The following is a 19,857-nucleotide window of genomic DNA, read 5'->3' on the forward strand; positions in this document are numbered from 1 at the left end:
TCTCCAGGTAGCCAGGACTTTTACGACGATTAGTTTCCACTGTATAGCATTCTGATTTATCTATCCCAATAACTGGCATGACAGAGAACAAATAATATCTCTCCAAGCTTTTATACACCGGGGCATTACTTAGATGCTCCAGTATGTGAACACATGGAGAAAATAACTGATGGTTTGAAGAGAGAAAATGCAACTTTAAAAAGTAATAACAATGGTCAAAAATTTGTCTTCAAAAAAGCGTCTAAAGCTAGGCCCCTATGCTTAGTTTTCAAGCACAACATTTTAATATGCAAGATGGACTGTAAACTGTGGCATTATATTTTTAAAAATACAATAGTTCAATGTAGTTTTCCCCTTAAAGTCTCGTTGACAGCAAGATATAGATATAGATACCGGAAAAGGAATCGTCCATGTCCTATAGCAAGAAACTTTCCCAAGCATTTATCTGGAATGGATGAATTAGAGCTTAACATCTCGTTGGCATCAAGGGCACAAGCGACGAGTACATATGGTGTGACGAGAATGGAGCAATGACCGAATGGGAACGAGAGTAGCGCCCGACGAAAAACTATCGAACCACGTTATCCCTCGTTGGGAATCGAACCCTAATCGCCCTGGTAACTGGAGGCGAGCGATCTGACCGCTGGACCAGCGCAACTCACTAACGTAGTTTCTCTCTTTGTTGTCGGGCAGTCGTCCTCCGGCGCCTTCGCGTCTTCCCGGAGAGAGCGGTGGCCTTGTTGATTTAATTCATTAATTTGGCCATACGACGTTGCTAGTTTGCACTGTATGCAATAGGGAAAATCCGAAGAATGGTCGAAGATATATGAATATACAAACACACAGAACACGAGCAAACAGAAACCGATATTAAACGTATAAAATTATAACAGAAATCACAGCGAATTCCGCGGAAGGAATTTTTCAGAACAATATCACAGCACAGATGAACACAGTGGGCTGACAACGTCGAGACAGTTGCAACAAAAAAAAAACAGTAAATGCAGACGTACAACAATTTTAGACAACACAGCGGCAGACAGAGGAACCCAACTATTATATGAACAGATTAATATGGACAACATAACGACAATACAGCGATGCAAGTGCGAATCCAGCACCTACTGTGTTTGTCTGTGCTGTGATATTGTTCTGTTTAACTCCTTCCACGTAATTCTCTGTGGTGTCTACATTTTATACATTTAACCTTTTTTTGGCTAGCCTTTATCCGTTTTTCAGGTTTCCTCTATGACACAGGTGCAGTGCAGAGTAGCAACGGCGCACGTCCATAAATCGTCCATAAAACGTCCATAATCTCAATCAAGAATCATCCAATGAACGAGGGTCTTGTGACGCAGGTCGGTCTGGCGGCTGGAGGCAGCTGTTCGCCAGAGAGCTCGCCACAGCTGCAGAGGAGTGGATCCAGCCGAACCTCGTCTTCCCCCGCTGAGATCTCCGTCGCGCTGCTCGCGTCGAGGAAACAGCTCCTGCGCGGGCTTTATACCTTTATCATCTCTCTGCTGTTGGGAGTCATAGTTACAGAATGGTAAAGTGACTTGTTTATTTTCTTAAAAGGATTGCAGCTGTAAGAATGTGCATACAATAAAAATATATAAAACTGAAACCATTTATTTCTTAGCTATTACGCTTTGAACCCTTTCCCCCATTCTTTATTTACTCCGCAAAACATTTACCCATTGGGGCTCACGTGTTATTTTATAACAATGTAAAAAAAAACAGTTTTGCATTAAATGCACAAAAAAACCAGCATATCAAATTTAGGGTTTTTACAAAGAGTGAAAAATGATTAAAAAAATAATAAACTTTTCCTGTTTCAATAATATAATTTAATAGCTTAAAACGACAATCTAAGTACGAAATAACACTAAGAAATACAGATAAAGTTTAGTGAATGAACGATTTTTAGTTGAAATTAATTATACAGGAAAACATTAATAAGTACTTGCATATCAATATAAGGAAACAATTGTACAGAAAATAACAAACATAATGTGTCAAAATTGGCTTACTACACACCACCATACGCTACATGATATAAAAATATAAAATTAAATGTTAAACATATTGACAATTTTCTCATGGGACTCGGAGCTCAATGGCATAAGATCGACAACAGCGTGACGCATATATTAACAATGAAAGTGAAATGAAATGAGTATGACGAACATCATCACAGAAAACAACAGTAATTTCGTAATGCTGATTCACAATGCACAGTTGGCAGTCCAGCTATTGGCTGTCGGAGATGCAATCTGCTCCACCCAGCTGGTACCGATTGCTGCACGAGACTGTACTTGTGGAGAGTGTGCTTGCTGCACGTATTATTGTTAACCCTGTGGTAGCAGACCTGGTAGACTTGCAGAACTTAAGAGACATGAGGCATTGTAACGTCGCAGGTGTCTAGAAAAGAGAAGGGGGAGGAGAAAGCGGCAATAGGCCGAAAATCACCAGGCCGAAAGGCACTAGACCGAAAGGCACTTGACCGAAAAGCACTAGGCCGAAAAGCACTAGGCCGAAAGGCACTAGGCAGAAATTTCGGTCAAATGCGTTTCGGCCTAGTGCCTTCTACCAGACAAGAGCACTGTATTAGATGCTGATTGATGTGTTTAGCTTATATTGTATTTAAATTGATAAAAGGTAAAGTTCTAATGTATGACTTCAATGACTTTCAACAATAGATTTTATGTAACTGAAGAAAGTAAATTAACTTTACGGTTTAATTTTGTATATAGTAAAAAAATATTAGCTTTATGATTTCTTGTTTTTTTTTTTTTTTACTTCAGTTATCAAACATAAACTGTTTAAAAGTGAAATGGAGCATTTTAATAGGAGGTTTTTCAATCAAAATATAAATGTTTTCCATGTTAGAATGTGAGTTTGTTTAACATTTATACACGGAGCGAGCAAAACACGTCGGCGTGTCAAATTATATTCGTGAGCTTCTTGTGACTACACAGACATCCGACTGCCAATTGCATACTTACCGAATGCACACTGTGAATAATGCCTTAAGATATCGTATGTATGGGAATTATCTACTACTTGGTTGTTTATTTAAAGTTTTACTACGATATGCTAACGCAATATGAGTGTAAAATTCGCATATTAGTCCCGAGTATTTTAGCAACGAAACATATTATCGTGACCCTATGAAGCGGTAAGTGTTAAAACATGTCGTATGGACCTAATTTAAACTGTTATCGATATTACACACTAAAACGCTTTGAGTTCAACAAATAGCACATTTAAAAACTCGCACTAACAACACAATACAATAGCAAAATCATAAGACGAGAATAATTTATATATTGAACGAGAAATTTATTTGACATTAGTCAAAACAGAATATTTTCATAAACTGACTACTTTTTACTTGACCACATTAACTGCTGCATGAGAAGTGTAGTGGACTGGTTGATCAAAAGCACTGCTTGATAAAATTCAGTGAAGTAACAAAGCTAACCCACGTTCCTCAGGTTTACACTTGTGTGTATGAGGAAAAAGGGGTTTGACATAAACCAACACAGAGGAACAAAATGTACTAAATAATCTCCATACAGCAGTGGAGAAAGCAGTTGAGCAGCGCTGAACAAGTTCTAACTAATTATGTAGTTTAGACTTCAAACTTCAGATTCTTCGATTACCAACATAATTACACATTTATAGCACAAAGACACACCCCTGTTTTCAAATTCAACAATACGTGTCATATCAAGGGAATTGTATATGTTTTTTTTCTAATTGGCAACTGCACTTAAGCACCTTTAAAAGCGTGTATGTTCTTCCGCTCCATTGTCAATCCCGACCTTTATCGTTATTTTTGAGTCTGTACTCTCTGTCTCTTCTTGTTCGATACGGTTCCAAGGTTGTTCCTTCACGGAGCCGAAGAAAAGAAAAAAGAAGAACGGAAGTATTTTCACACCAGCAGCGATGTAGAAAACTGTGTTCCAAGCAGTCAATGTTTGCTGAAACAAAAAAAAAACTTTTGTCTCACTAATGCAGTTGTAAATGAGATTTAAAAAATTAGCCTTTCAATAGCGTTGGTCAATTAAAACCATAACCTAAGTACAGTAAAGTGTGTTTAATCCAGTACCTTGCTGGATGAGCGATATTGCCAGGTTATTGAACGTCAATATAGCTAACGTGAATACCAAAAATGCAAATTTTGAAATGTGAAATGTAACTCGGTATAAAACAGGAAACACTGTGCAGAAATAAAAACCGACAGTAAAGATAAACTATGAGCGAACTAAAACCGCCGGCCGTGCAGTAATGCTATCTGGTGGCTAATGTCAACAACCAGAATCCACACAAAAAAATCTGAACTCACTCTGATATCTAAGGAAATACGAGGGCGTATCAACAAGTGACGTCAATATCTCGTGATACCACGTACAGAAAGCGTTCGTCAGTCACCGGTTTAATGGCGTTAATTACATCGTCAACTGTGGAGGAGTGACGAGCACCTTCCGATCACCGTCTGAAGAAGTTCCATCCGTGAAGAAGTTCTTCGGAGGTGAGAAGTTTTGACTCTGACGGGCCGAGCGTGTTGCAGTCGATGGAGCTCCATGGAGACCCAGATTTTCAAACTGTTCCATCGTTGGGTCATGGGAGTTATGTGGAAATGGGTAGTAGTACTTTCATTTCTGTTTCATATTGTCATTAAGTCCTTTTTATTTCTTTTTGATACGCCCTAGTGCATTAAAATAAAACTAATTTACTTATATATATATATATATATATATATATATATATATATATATATATAGAGGGGAAGTCCGTGTAATTTGGACCGGCGTGTAATTTGGTCCGGCTCTAGTTCAAGAGCTTGTTTGCAGATAGCAGAACAATGCAGCACCTCACAACCAGTGCCGCTCAGAAGCGGCGTATCTAGGAACTTTCAGTTGTCGAGCGCTAACGACACACATGTGACGCTGCTTTGTTTGCGAACGGTGATTTTGATCTTATTTCATGCCGATTTGGAAATTGTGTTCGTTTGTATTCATGTTGCCTATTTGGAAACGTCAATAAACCTGAAAAATATTCAATCCTCTGGGGTAAGTAACCTAATGCATCAAATGTCTATAAAATGCTTGTTACAAATTGTGCAATGTTTTCGGTGCCTGTTACCTGGTGTGTAATTTGGACCAAAGAAATCCGTGTAATTTGGACCAGTCCAAATTACACGGACAGTAGAAATGACAACACAAAAATTCGGAAAATTCATATTTCTAAATAATTTTATACAGTTCTTAAAGTCAAATAAAATATTTGCAGTTCACGAACTACAGTTACACCTAGAGTGTATTAATTATGACTATTTTAATTTTAAGATGACAACGAGAGAAGACTGAAAGTCAAAGGGAATTTACTGTAAATGGACATTAGAAAACTTGAGTGAAGCTTAAATGCTGTAAAGAATGGTGTCGGGTTGAATGAGGCAGCACAGAGATTTAATTTACCTCCAAATACACTTAAGAGGTATGCGGCCGATCAAAAAAAGTCTATTGTACCCATTGGATGACCAACAGATTTACCTCCTGAATTAGAGGAAGATCTAGTGCAGCATATTTTGCACTTGGAGAGATTTTTCTATGGGTGAGTAAATTAGCCTAGGATAGGCTATGAAATTTTCAATGCTATTCACAATAGGGCTAATTGTAAGCTCTAATGTAGTTCTATTATGCTATAAACATGTTTTATTTGTTTCAGTTTAACCCGGAATTCAGTAATGAAACTGACATTTGAAATAGCGAAGGCAAATGGAATCACAACTCGCTTTTGTGATGCGACAGAGACAGCTGGAAAGGAATGGTTCTCTGGTTTCATGAAACGTCACCCTGAAATCAGTCTGAGAAGCCCTGATCCGACCTTTCTTGCAAGAGCTTCTGGATTTAACAAAGTTGTTGTTCAAAAGTTTTTTGATACTTGGGAAAATCTGGTTGATGAACACAACATCACAGCATTCAAAGTGTTCAATATGGATTAAACATCGCACACTGTTGTACAGCGTCCAAACAATATTGTTGCAATGAGGGGCAAACAAAAAGTTGAGGCAGTCACAAGCTGTGATCGTGGACAGAACGTGACTGGTGTTTATGCATTCAGTGCAGCAGGGGTTTATCTTCCACCTATGCTTATCTATGGCAGGAAACGTATGAAGGAAAGTCTTACAAGTGTAGCACCGAATGGTACAATTTTCTGTTGTCAAGAGAAGGGCTGGATGAATACTGATTTATTTTGTGAATGGATGAGACATTTTATTTCCTTTGTGAAACTATCACTCGAAGAAAAGGTGTTACTGATTCTAGATGGCCACATCAGTTACACCCAAAGCTTAATTGCGATTGAAATATCACGGAAACATGGTGTCATAATGTTACACTGCCATCCCATTGCACGCATCGCATGCAACCATTAGATGTGGGCTTTTTCAAACCACTTAATACCGTAGTGAGTAGTGCAATTTCTACAAAACTGAGAGAGAAGCCAGGGAAAACTTTGACAACAGAACACATCGCATCACTGGTTGGAGTGGCATTTCCAAGGGCTGCAACAATGTCAACTGCAGTAAATGCATTCAGGACCACAGGATTATGGCCAGTTGATCGACATTTCTTCTCAGATGCTGACTTTGCTCCATCCGAAGTCACAGATCAGCCACCATTAATGCTTCCATAAGAAAAAATGTCAGTCATTGATCACCAAGTTGAGCCCATTGCTCAGGTGAACAAAGATCCTACACCAGATGAATCTGTTAGACCTACTGCTAATGTGGACAATGTTCTTTCGCCAAATTCAACAGATAAGTCCTATTCCATCGACATCTGGGGAATTCTCGAAGAGGAGAACAACAAAGCGACGTTCTGCTTCCGGTGTGATTCTGACAGGTACACCCCACAAGAACACCCTGTTGCAACCACCCCCCCCCCCCCACCATAACCAAACCGAAGAAACGAAAAGTGTTTCAAAAAGAAGAAACAGTGTCTCACCAATCAACAAATACTGTATCGTGTATCGTTTGTGAGGATTCAAATGATGAAGATTGGATCCAATGTCACGAATGCAAAGGATGGGCTCATGAAGACTGTGCGGACATAAGTTACCAGCTTTATTACTTTTGTGATGTGTGCTACAAAGAAAGGAAAATGTAAATCTTCATGCAAAAATTAGCAAACATTAATATCCTACAATTGAATCATACTTTTTACGTTAATTTGGATTGTAAAATGTATTTTTATCATTTATCATTTGAAATCATATTTATCATTACAGTCAAAGATGTTGTTTTCATGTTAAAGAAATAAATCTGAAATTTGGTGTAAAAGTTTGTAAAATCTATGGTGCAGTCCAAATTACACACCATGCTGGGCCAAATTACACGCCGTCGGTCCAAAATACACGCCTCTGAAAATTTGATATTACAATTGTTTTCTAAGAAACTACTGTCGTTAAAAACATTCTGGTTTTCAATGGGTGTCATCCCAATCAGTCTTTCAATTTCCCAGTATCGTTGAACGTCCAATGGTTTTCCACATGGTTTTATTGGCAAATGAAGTTAAGTGGTCCAAATTACACGGACTTCCCCTATATATATATATATTACAGGTGAAATATACACAGTGTTGGTGAATCATGGTGTATAAAGTTAATGGATGGCAGGGAATGTCAAAACAAGCATTTATTGTTACAGAAGATATATGTCTGGAAACATAGCTCTGCAAAGTTACAGGAGTGAAATGTAGCGCGAAAAATTTAAAATTCTCGTGCATTTACAATGTCCTCCTCTCTAATGTGTCGCGGGAACCAGGTGACCAGCCAGGCTCAGACGTTTAGAGTTAATCATACTCACTAGCAAACAGTAGTTGGTCATTTGAAGGAAAATAGCTACATGTGTCACTTCAGATATCACCATTTATGTGTGCCGACACGATATGAAATAAAACACTCACAAAGAAAATGCTTATGTAACTTACACGTTTCCATTGCCCAGATTATACTTGAATCACACCCAGTCGTGGATGACTGGGAAAGCTTTAATTTGTAAGTAATTTAATTGAAACCCATTTGTTCTAGCTGCCAGTAATTTTAGGTAGATGGATAGGAAGAAACTCTGAATGTTTGAAAACCAAAACTGCACCTTCCGCTTCCGGTAAAATCAGTTATGAAAGAGCTTTACTTAAAAAATTTATACTTCAATGTTCTAAATCCATGCCTCTGGATGTTAACATATACTGTAACACATAAACAAATACTTAAACACTTTCAAATATTCTTAAATATTTGTGAATGTTTAATACAAACAATATTAAAATTAAATTACAGGAATATAATAGCCTAAACATAACTTCACTATGTTGTCACAGCTTTGCATATATGTAGACAATTTGTAGAGGATACTGTGCCGCAAATTTGAAATTTTTGGCACAAACTTTATTTTTCACCTAAATTCCCTCATACAACCTTTGTTAGGCCATTTTTCATTCTGATAAAATCTTTCCTACAAGAGTCCTAAGGCATTTTCCCAGCACCGCACCCGAGAACCCGGTGTGATTTCGCCAACCATTCACTAGCCATCAGTTTTCTTCCCGCCACGAACGCGACCTGTAACAGTGTCCGGCTTCGTAACCAAGAGCGCTTTTCTCAGCTGCTTCCCAGAGCTTAGAGCTCAGCTTAGGTTAGCAGCTCCAGCCATGCCTCATCTAATGTACCAGGGATGGCGGGCACGTATCGGCGTCTCGACCTAAGACTTTCTCACAAGCTAGCACTTCCCCCCCTCCCTCTTTTCCAGGGCATTACCCCGGTCTTTAACCTCCGCTCCCGGCGAGCCTAAATCAAGGTCTTCTCGCTGGCCAGCAATAGGCCGCATTCGCCATCTTAACTACCTTAACTTTAGTTCCGCGACCTCTACCAGCCGCCACCTCCTCTCCCTAGTTCCCTCTTAGCCTGACAGAGCGCGCAACAGTTGGTCCCGTAGGGGCCGGGCGTACGCTAGTCCCCCTTGCGGGACTCTTGTGAAATAACGCCGTCTCTACTTCACCCGTTCTCCGACGGAGCGCGCTGCCTTTCGGCGCGCGACTGAGCTCCGATATCCCTTAAGTTAGGCTACCAGCCACCTTCGTGAATTTTTTCTTTTAGTGGGCGGAGTAAGCTCTCAGCCGCCCCCATACAGCTAATCAGAGGCAATTTCCCCTACTCCCTAGGCCTCCGGGCATCTGGCCCAAGTTCTTAACTATATGCAGCCCGATGAATTTATTGATTCGTCCTTCTGTCGTCAGCGCGGTCGCATCTCTTCGGGGCTTATCGCCCGCGAAGCAGGCTCGCCGTGATCCCTAGAGTTAGGAAGTAATCCCAAGTTTTTCTATTTTTTTATTTTATTTTCTAGTCGGCTAGTCGTTGTAGTTTGAATTACTAGGTAATCTCGTTAGCATGAATCGCACGTGGCTACCGCGAGCATTCGTGCAACTTCCGAGGGAGTGAGTTTCTTGATTCCACCCCCAGAATGGCAAGTGGAAAAATCAACGCTCTTTTGCCTATGTTTGGCTCGCTATTTAACTTTTGCCATAACTTTTCGATTCTTGTTTCTTCGCCCTGTAATTTCTTTTCTTGACCCCTGGATCTCTCCTTTTGGTTCCAGTGTGGTTCAAGAAATGTTTTAAGAAATGGTGCAAGAGCGCAGGGTTTTCTCCAGCTCAAGCCCATCCCGTAAGTCTACTAAATTTACACCTTTCCTTCTGGAATGAATTCTGCGAGTCTCTCCTGCTCCTAGTCATCACCAGTGAACAGTCAACGATCAAATATTGTTAATCAAATTATATATAGTACCACACTGGCAGGGCTAACCAAATTTTTTACTTTAATGAAATTATTTATGTTATTTTTATTTTGTGAAAATATGATTGTTAAATTTTTACTATTTAGAATCTACTTCCTATTGTGAGAAGTAAGTATTTTTTTAATATTTCTCCCTTGTGTTCCTCTGAGTATACTGTTGTATCTTTCACCCACTTAAAGCACCTTCCAGGACCTTTTATAATAAAATTAATATAACGGTATCTTAAACTAAACAAGGGCTGTAACAATACAGAGGATACCTTCTCATATGTAAAGTACTGATTATTTACAATACGTATTCGCCGATAGTGAGCATGAATCGATTATATAAAAACCAAAAATTTTCTTAAACATTTTCGCGTTACAAACATCTCATAAACAGCTAAATTATTAGAAACCTAACAAACAGACTCTCAACAAAGTTACTGGGAAGAAGAAAAAGCGGCCAAGGCCTGTAGTTAGGACACCATCCCACATAACGCCTGGAATGGTTTTATGAAAAATGCCAACAAGAAATAAAGAAGGCTGTTCCATTATTCGAACACTTGTCCTCCGGATGCACGTCCAGTGTCTCGCCAGTGAACCACGCACCTTGTTGTTGGTGATCACTCCGACGATGTTCGGCGCGACGATGCCGACCACGCTGTACACGGTGGCCGATAACCCGTGGATGGTGCCCGTGTAGTTGACGGCCAGGTCCATGTGGTTGAGCTGGCTGCCGCCGATGTAGGCGCCCGACATGATCCCCACCAGGGCGAGAAGAGGGACTATGGCCCATGGATTGCAGCCGACGAAAGTGAGAATGACCAAGAGTACAGCCGGGACAAGCGTAGCTAGGAAACGCAAAACATCAGTGTTTCAGATACATGTTGGGCACACACACAAGTTAGCACTTTTCAGTAAAATAGTTATAAATTTAATTAAAATAGTTGTGTGCACTGTAAATAGACTTATTAAATTTACAAACTCCCCAGATTAAAAAAAAATTTCCATGAACATTAAGAAGTTAAATTTTATTGAGTGATACACTTTTATGATATTAATAACAAAACATGTAAACCATGTTAGTTTTTATTATGAATTTAATTAAACTTGCAGCTTTAAGATAATATTTTGACCTAAGAGGATACAGTCTTTGCATTTTCCCACCCAAAGCCTTCTATATTGATCCTGTCCGGTAAGTGATTTTTTTTTTAATTTGTGGTTTTACTTAGCTTAATCATTCTTGGAAAGGCCAAAGATGTGGGGATACCCAATTATAAGACACATACATTCCATAGCGATGGTAATATGTGACTCACTTTTGCAACCACATCATAGGTAAGGGTGAAACCATCATGGCAATCGCTTGTCGCATCATTACATCTCAATGCCGTAGGTCACGCAAGATTCTAGAATCTAGAATTAGGGAGTTTCTTGCCAGATATACTAGATGAAAGAAAGATGCTAGACCAGCTCAAATACTGCGTCTGCCTAGCCATTTAGAACATACGAGCAGTTTCACGCCACATCTATCACCACCTTCTCATGTGCTCCAATTTTCGCGAGCATACATTACACTACACGACCCGTCTTGAAGACTCACTAGACGTCTAGTTAGGACAGCACTCCTAGGGCAGTCGCCGCCAGCCTGGGGCTCGCGGGCCATAGCAGGCCAAGGTTTGGCCAGTGGCTCACCACTCTAACAGGACATTGATACCTAACTGCTATACCAATATAACACATTCATGCCTAATCTCAATTAGTTTGTGACACTTTCTCTATCGATGTACACACTAGACAAGAACTTTATTTTAGTGACCTTATGCTCATTTGCTTGTTTTTATGTTCTCTCTCTAAAAAAAAACTACACAAAATTAAAAGTGGGAAGGTGGGCGTGGCGGAACATTTAAACTAAAGATTCCATACAATATATACATTACCCCCTACATAATATTTTATAACGTGCCCTCATTATTTTAATGTTGGCCAACTCCGTCTTAAAGTAATGCTTAGATAAGTAGTTTAAAGTAAAATTATTAACAATGATTTTTTGCTGACTTCTTGAAATATTACTTGAAAGAAAACACAAAAACTGAAAGTAAATGTAAAACATTACTTAATGATTGTTGCAATATTCGAAGTGACTTGGATTTTTATTTTGGACTTTAATGCAACTTTCCACAGTCTTTAAGTCTTTAAGTATATCAATGTTCTGGTAAGAACATTAATGTGTATACTACACAAATATATGTGGAGTAAATTAAATATATAAAAAGAAACGTTAAAAAAATTTAGTTTACATAAATGTCCTATTCTTGAATGACTAATTTCAGTGAAGGAAAAACGCAAAACTACAATTCTGCAAAATATTTTCTCCATATATTTATTAATAAAAAAATACTGTAGCCAACAGCAATAAAATTATATTTGTTCCCTTTTACATAACATAGTGTATTATGTACTTACATATGCCATTAAAGACGTGGTATGTCACAAGATGGGATAAATACTTCTTTTTCCGTATCCATTGGGACAAGAATCCAAAAAATACTGAGCTTATACAAGTGATAACTGTACCACCTGCAGATATATTTCCCATCTGTGGAAAAAAATATTATAATGACTTAGGTAGGCCTACATATAAATTCATGCTAATTTCAAAGTTAAGTAACACATAATTGTATATTTCAGGCGAATTTTACGGATCGAAACACTAAGGAAACACCAAGGATGTTGGAACATTTATTTCACGGAATCGTGTGGCAAGGTAAAGAAAAAGGAAGAAAATATTTACGATTTTAGCAGAAAATATAATATAAATTAAAAGAGTTTTCTTTCATACATCGTGACTTGAAACATTAAACACAGTTTTAAGAACACTGAATAATAGTCTAATCTAACAATAACAAACAACCTTATTACTGTCGGGAAATTAATGCTCGTTACAGTTTTCATCAAACCGATTTTTATGCAATGAAATATGGAGCAGCGGGGTAGAGGAGAAACGTCTACAGGGGCTGACTGTTGTATAGGTAAAAACAGGACAGCATTCTTCCAAACTAATTCCGACTCCCCTTTAACATTCTTTGCCGAAAAGGACAGAAAAGAACCTATATCTACTGAAACTCTTTTCTAAAGATTTCTGTGCTACTATTACAGAACAAACTATATTAACTATATTAACTGTGCTAACTAAACAATGACAGTATGCCACGAATGAAAAATTAAAAGTAATTGTGTCACCAACACTGATTAACTGACTGGCGAGTGTTACCATGGCCGTGTCGAAGTGCAGAATGTTCCTCATGTAGGTTGGCTGGTAGTTGGAGAGAGTTGCGTTCAGCCACTGTGCGGGCAGGCCCATGATGACGTGTGCCCACATGGGCACGGACAGCAGCATCTGCTTCCACGGCAGCTTGGCCGCCACCTGTGCGCACACAGAGAGAGAGAGCACAGACTGAATCTGTGTAACAAGTGTTCGTAAAATGCGGGACATAAATTCAATGGGAGGTAGGGGTTGTCAAAAACAAAGTAATTCTTGCTAAAGAAACGAAACCCTGCGAGAGGTGCTGGCACGAACAGTAGCGCCAATTTGGTGATATTCAGGGGACCGCTCCGCTGGCTGAGAGGACGCGTGATCGCAGCCCAGTGCCGTTCAGTCACCCCGTGAAGAGCAGGCGACGAGCCGGGCGCAGACGTTCAGAGTCAGCCATCCGCACTGGCAACCAGCGGTCTGCTGTACAGCACGGTGGAGGGTTGGTCGTGGTACGTTTACACATTTGGCTCTGGGCGATTAGCGCAGTGTCGACTGTTAGTGAGTGCGGTGCTACAAACATGGCAGACTGATCATCCGTAAAAGACGGTTGATAACAGTTGCAGCAGGAGCAGTGCATATTTACCAAAAGCGCTCTCGCATCATACGTGTCACCGAATAGGAAGACCTTCGTACGGCTTAACCAGTGACTTGTGACGTAAACTGGGAGTTTCATTTTATAAAATTCTAACGATCAAATTCCGGTGAAATAACGTCATTAATGAGGAAATACAAATTTTGAATTTTTTTCTAACGTGAAATTTTTTTAAACGCAATTGAAATCGGAAGGTATATTGACTAGCACTTCAAATAATTTGTTAATAACAATTTCATTCTTCCTTTTACCATTAATGGCCATGATTGTTTTACATAGAACGTTTGCCCAGCTGGCCCCACCCTGGAGCCGCTCCTGGCTACAGTAGTTTGGACAGTAACTAGACGTGGTTACGTTTGCAGACATGCCCCTACACCGCAAATGGCCGCGTGAGGCTGTCGTGGGAGAAGCAGTCAGTAACATTTACACTGATAGTTTGCAGATGAACATTCAGTGAAGCTTCTTTTTTTTCTAAGACAATCTTGTAGTGCACTCGTCAGAAGGAAGTAAACTTTGTTCACTATAAAAAAACTGTGCATATCTTTCTACTTACGCCAGATAGCGAACTTCAGAGGAGAAGCGAGTCTAACACAAATTTTTGATGGCACTTTTTTGGCGCTGATGTATTGCGACGTATTTGTGGTAAAAAAAATGTTTTGTGTAGGAACTATGGACCCATTTGGTATAGAACAGCGCAAGTACTTTTTTTCGACTTTATACTTTGGGCACAAGCGAGCGGTAACACACTTTAAGTTAGTTTGGCTATTGATCCGTGCAACGTACCCAATTGTATTTTAACATAAAATATTACAAATAAAGTAAGTATTGAAATTTGAATTATAAATCTCTGATATAGACTGGATACGCAATAAGGCACAATATTATCACTAGTGTTAGTATTTGGATCAAGTTGATTGAGTATGGTATGTTGCATGTCAATTAGGGTGCAGTTGCAAAATGTAGCTAAATAATTTTCAGTACTATATTTTTAATAATAGTAATTTTCCTTGACCCTGTTAAGAATATATTTTATGCTGGGTCCACGCGGATAAAGCAGTCAGTGTATGAGTCTAGCTCAAGTGTGTGTTTGGATTGGTATAGTCATGATTGGAATGACAGCTGGAATGTCGGGCCGGTATCAGCCAATAGTTGTATATTTTTGCAGCTAATAAAATTTTGTTTATGCGGAAACTGGTTGAGTCATCGTTTAACTGGGCTTCGAAAAACTTCCTTTTATTTGTTTTGTAATACCATATTTGATTCCGTGTCACGCTTGGTAGGGAGTAGTTTGAGAAATTATTAAATTTGGTATATTATTTTGTTAGCTAATTTGAAAGTGTTAAGACTTCAGCAGGCGGAATTAAGTATAGTGCCTCCCCAAAAGGAATTGTAGACGTTAGAATATCTCAGAATCTCTTTGATTACTACTATCTGTGACAATATCAAATGGGATCCTTGGAAAACCAAATCCGATTTTTTTTTTTGTGGGGCAAGTCGATATTTCGATACCGTGTGTCAGCTATATTTTTTTGTAGGAGAAAATAATGAAGGGGAAATATATAACGTCATTGAGGTTAGCCAACTAAAATGAGATTTTTGAATTGAAATGTGTTTGTTTGATTGGTACACAGTATAATAGGTATATCATAGTCATAATATATCAATGCCTTTGAGTAGAGCATTTACCATTTTTAAGAGGCAGTAAAATTAAAAGCATTTTTGTTTATGCGTGATTTACGTTGATAGACATGGTATTGTGGTTTTAATAATATATAAATCAGCTTAAGTGAAATAATGTGAAAAGCAAGAACTGCAAGAATGAAATTGCGAGATATATGTAATGAGAAAGGACTTGTTGGAAAACCGTGAATTTAAAGCAATTAGTGATATAATTTAAGGTATATGAAAATGGCACCGCAAACTCACTGCAGGCAAGCAAGGTAAAGAGTTAAGATTTTGTGTGAGTACACATCGTAAGAGTTGAAGGCAAGTGGAATCGTTAAATTATGCATCACGAATCTATTCAGGAATGTGTGCTAAAGAGAATAGTTTTTCTAATTTATTTGTTATCAGTAGAAATAACTGTAAATCGTTACAAATTGAATTAATTTGAAAGGAAGACAAGAAGTATAATTGCTATGATAAAATAAAATCATACGGCAAAAGTATAGTTCATAAATTGAAAATACGAAGTGTATAATGAGTAATATGATAAAATAATTAGATATGGTGTGTGGAAAATGATGCCGAAAATATGTAGTGAGATTGTTTTGGGTACACATTGTAAACTAAGCTAGAAATGTATGAGAAAGCGTATAGATAATGACGCAATGTTACAAGTGCTTATAGAAATTCGGTGATTGTATAGTTGCGCTTAGTCTATGGTACCTGTATAATTTTTTTATGGTGAAAGAACGATAAAATTGTTGTTTAGAGTGGAAAATAATTTTCTTTTAAATAGAATACTGCTGTTTCATGTTGTGTACTAGAATAGACGGAATTGTGTTATATTTTACGATACCAAAACGTAAAATTTAACACGTGTTAAAATATATTGTTGCCTAAAAAATGTCTGCATTGAAAATGGAAATGATTGGATTGTAGTCAGTGAAACCATAAACTTAATAAAATCCACTCAATTTGTCTAGCATGCGCATTTACATGCACATTTATTGCTCACCTGATTTTCATTTTTCTTAATGCTTTCAGTAATGTAGGTACGTTCTTCGTCAGAGATTCTAGGATGGCTGTTTGGCGAGTCGTACACGAATATCATCCACAGCAGCGTCCAAGCGGCGACCAGGGACGCGAACATGTAGAACACGATCCTCCAGCCCACGACCCCCAACAGGTTTCCCGTGAGCAAGTTTGATGCTATTCCGCCCAGAGGCAGAGCTGCGAATAAAACGCAAATGAACGGTATCAGAAAACTAGTTAAGTTATCAATTTGGTTGGTGTTATTAACTATTGAAACAGCGATGTTACGTAAATATATTTCATTGGTTTTAAATTTGAAGACAACCGGCCGACACGTGCCGCTATGTCTCGTTGCCTCTCCAGTAGGGGCGTGCGCGACAGTGCATACGACTGATTGCACTCAGTGTAACACAGGGCCGCGAGTGCAACACGGGGTACGTGCAACACAATGAACGTAACGACTACCGCTCAAGCGATAGTGGGCCGAGGGTTTATGTATTTTACGTACTTTGTAACCAATTTTGAAAACTACATCTTTGCCAGTAATTCACAGAATGTTTTAAGCAAGGAGTTGGGAATTGTCAAGAGACGGCATGATGAGACGTAGTTGGTGTCACTTTCTATCTCGCTATCGCCATATTGTTACGCCCATAACATTGCGGAAATGGTTCTTTACCACATCTGATGTTGGTGAGTAAGTATGAATTAGAATCTCCGTCGTTAAAAACAGCCACTTAAATAAAAACAAGTCATTTAAAACTGTTTCCACAATGTAAACGCAAAACTTCAGGATAAGTTTTGGACGTCTAACCAATATGGCACAACAATTAGCTAAAGGGAAAAAAAAGCTTCACACACTTACCGTAAACTCATGCTGAAGTAGCCACCCCTTGGCATATGCTACCCTTTTTTTTATAAATGTGGTCAGGAACGATACACGCATTTCGTCTAGAACCACCCCTATTGAAGTCCCACGTATTGGGGGTCGTCCTGTTCACCTTTAACTCTCACAGTGACTAGGTGTGTCATGCACTGCCAATTCCTTCATTTGTTCTACAATTGAACTTCTCGGCAATAACACATTCAAGAACTCTTTTTTCTTCCGTATTCGCATTCAGTCCCAAAAAGGCCTAGTTTGGACACTGACAGCTTAAAAAATAATGTATGTCCTAGGACAAATTTAATCACTGATAATAATCTGGACTTGAACTAAACCCAATTTTCTCCTCACTGCCTTTTCATGTTTAGCCCAGCACAGGGTAGTTACTTACCGGTGAATTTGTGCAATGATATAGTTTCATTTAATACGAGCCGAAGACTATTGGATCCAAAACATTCTTACCCGTGTGGTGCTTAACATAATCAAATGCCACCACAGCTTCTAGTGTTTCTTATGCAGTGATCTGTAGTTATTTATCAGCCTCCTGGGCCAAGCCTTATTACAGCGAAATTTAATAAAATACGGGCTGAAGACATTTGGATCCCACAACCTTTTCACCCATGTGGTCATTGGACCTAAAATACAGCTATAAGTTTAAGTGTAACTTCAGTTGTAATTGGTTTGTTACTGACTACGTTTGAAAAATCACACTGTTTGTCTGGTTTTTCGTACGCATTAAGTAAACTAGCAATTTATGTTTGGATAAATTCACCTTTCACAGTTATCTGGGCCTTGTCTAAGTTATTAGCTTATGATGATTCCAGGATTCCTGAAAAACGTTTAATGACCTTCCTGACTATATTACATATTTATTAATAAATAATAATAAATATACATACTACGTGCTATATATATTTTGGAACTAACCATATAAATATACACACCTAAGAATTTAAAGCAGTAATATTGTAGAAATGCCATTTTGTGGCCAGCACAACTCACCAGCCATTGTGATTGAAAATAGTAGTTGTCTTTCCTGTGGAGGAAACCAGGCTGCACATATATTCATCATCACAGGTTGCAAAGGGCCCTGTAAGAGATCATTATATTTTACATGTATGATTATACATGCTTGAAGATAAAGAATCCTTATATTAATGGAAGAACTAAAACGAAAAGTGACGCTTGACTAATACTATTTGTTATCAATTAAATCGTACTGTCCTACGCAGTTTCGTATCCCAGCAGTGTCAGTAGCGCGGCGTAGGAACTATGCAGCCATATTTTGTTGAATAAAGCAATTATTCGATTTCATATTCTGGGCACGCGCGAGTGGTAGTAAGACTTTAAGTTAGTTTGGTAATGAATCCGTGTAACGTATCCAATTGTATTTTAACGTAAAGAATTAAAATAAAGTAAATAGTTACCTAAATAAGTTTTTGATGCGAAAATAAACCATAACCAAGAAAGATTTTAATTGAAAAAAAAAAATTGTAAAACTTTGATATAAAATCGATATGCATTGCAGCACAATTACCACTAGTTTTAGTAGGCCTACTTTGATTAAGTTTATAAGAGTATGGTATGGTGCCTGTCAATTAGGGCGCAGTTGCAAAATTTGACTACAAAATTTTCAGTACTAAATCTTTGATATTAGTAATTTTCCATGACCTAACTAGTGTAGTGCCTGTTAAGAATTTACTTTATGCTGGGTTTACGCAGTATATGGGTTTAGCCTAAGTGTGAGTAAATATTTGGTTGGATTGATCTAGTCAGTATTGGAATGACAGCTGAAATGTCGGGCCGGTATCAGCCAATAGTTATATATTTTGGGAGCTAATAAATGGGTACGCATAATTCAGTGACGTGGTCACTGCCAGCGTCGAAGTTTATGCTGAAAACTGATTATTGATAAGGGATCGTAGTTAACAGAAACCATAAGTCGTTGCCTAAGTTTATTTCAAGTCGTTCTTTTTTTACAGAGATAGACTAGTGTTGACTATTTTTTAATAGAATGTTTTGCTAATGTCACTTGTCCCTGGACAAGTGGCGTTCCGTCTAAACGTTCAGTCCAAATCAGGCCTCGGCTAAGGATGGACCTAGTCATAATATAGTTTTCAGTGACAGATTATTTATTTTAAATGGTAATGTTTTGAATCAGAAACTATTTTATGGACTCCTTTGTGCTTTAGCATAGTTTTAAAACAGGGGTCTAATATTCCTAGCTTCTGTTTCGTGCTGCCACATTGACTCGCCTTACGATAAACAATATATGACACCGACCGTATACGGACAGTTTATTTCTGGATAATTCACCTGTCCACGTGTGTGGCGTGAATAACTTGTATGGATAAACAAAATCAATAAATAAATCAAATTTAAAAAAATTAAAAATATTGTTTTATTATTTCTCCTAACCTAACTTCCAGCTTAAGGCTGTAAATATACCCTCGTCAATGATTTCCAAAATGGAGAGTAATGAGAAATCCATTGGAACCAGTGGAACCAGTTGGAGCCAAATGCAGTTGGAGCACA

General features: G+C 38.4%; 2 protein-coding genes across 4 annotated transcripts in view; one reads left to right on the forward strand and one right to left on the reverse strand.

Annotated features, from left to right (window-relative positions):
- Positions 1 to 1,947: 1,947 nt before the first annotated feature.
- The window catches only part of LOC134530816 (sialin-like), a 46,695-nt gene continuing 28,785 nt past the window's right edge, over positions 1,948 to 19,857 (reverse strand). For both annotated transcript variants that reach the window (XM_063366047.1, XM_063366046.1), the window contains exons 4-9: positions 18,325 to 18,412; positions 16,426 to 16,640; positions 13,112 to 13,264; positions 12,304 to 12,436; positions 10,447 to 10,688; positions 1,948 to 3,986 (exon numbers count right to left, since the gene is read on the reverse strand). In XM_063366047.1, coding sequence (XP_063222117.1) covers positions 3,786 to 3,986; positions 10,447 to 10,688; positions 12,304 to 12,436; positions 13,112 to 13,264; positions 16,426 to 16,640; positions 18,325 to 18,412 — 1,032 coding nt within the window. In that variant the 3' untranslated portion in view covers positions 1,948 to 3,785. The remainder of the gene's footprint in view (positions 3,987 to 10,446; positions 10,689 to 12,303; positions 12,437 to 13,111; positions 13,265 to 16,425; positions 16,641 to 18,324; positions 18,413 to 19,857) is intronic.
- LOC134530818 (sulfotransferase 1C4-like) overlaps positions 4,472 to 19,857 on the forward strand; it is a 116,007-nt gene continuing 100,621 nt past the window's right edge. The window contains exon 1 of one of the 2 annotated variants that reach the window (XM_063366057.1): positions 4,472 to 4,537. The gene's annotated coding sequence lies outside the window, so the exon portion shown is untranslated. Of the gene's footprint in view, positions 4,538 to 4,959; positions 5,079 to 19,857 lie in introns of those variants that run through there. The other variant, XM_063366054.1, reaches the window with a different exon arrangement.

This window comes from Bacillus rossius, chromosome 3 (assembly GCF_032445375.1).
Source record: "Bacillus rossius redtenbacheri isolate Brsri chromosome 3, Brsri_v3, whole genome shotgun sequence".
Taxonomy (NCBI): Eukaryota; Metazoa; Arthropoda; class Insecta; order Phasmatodea; family Bacillidae; genus Bacillus; species Bacillus rossius.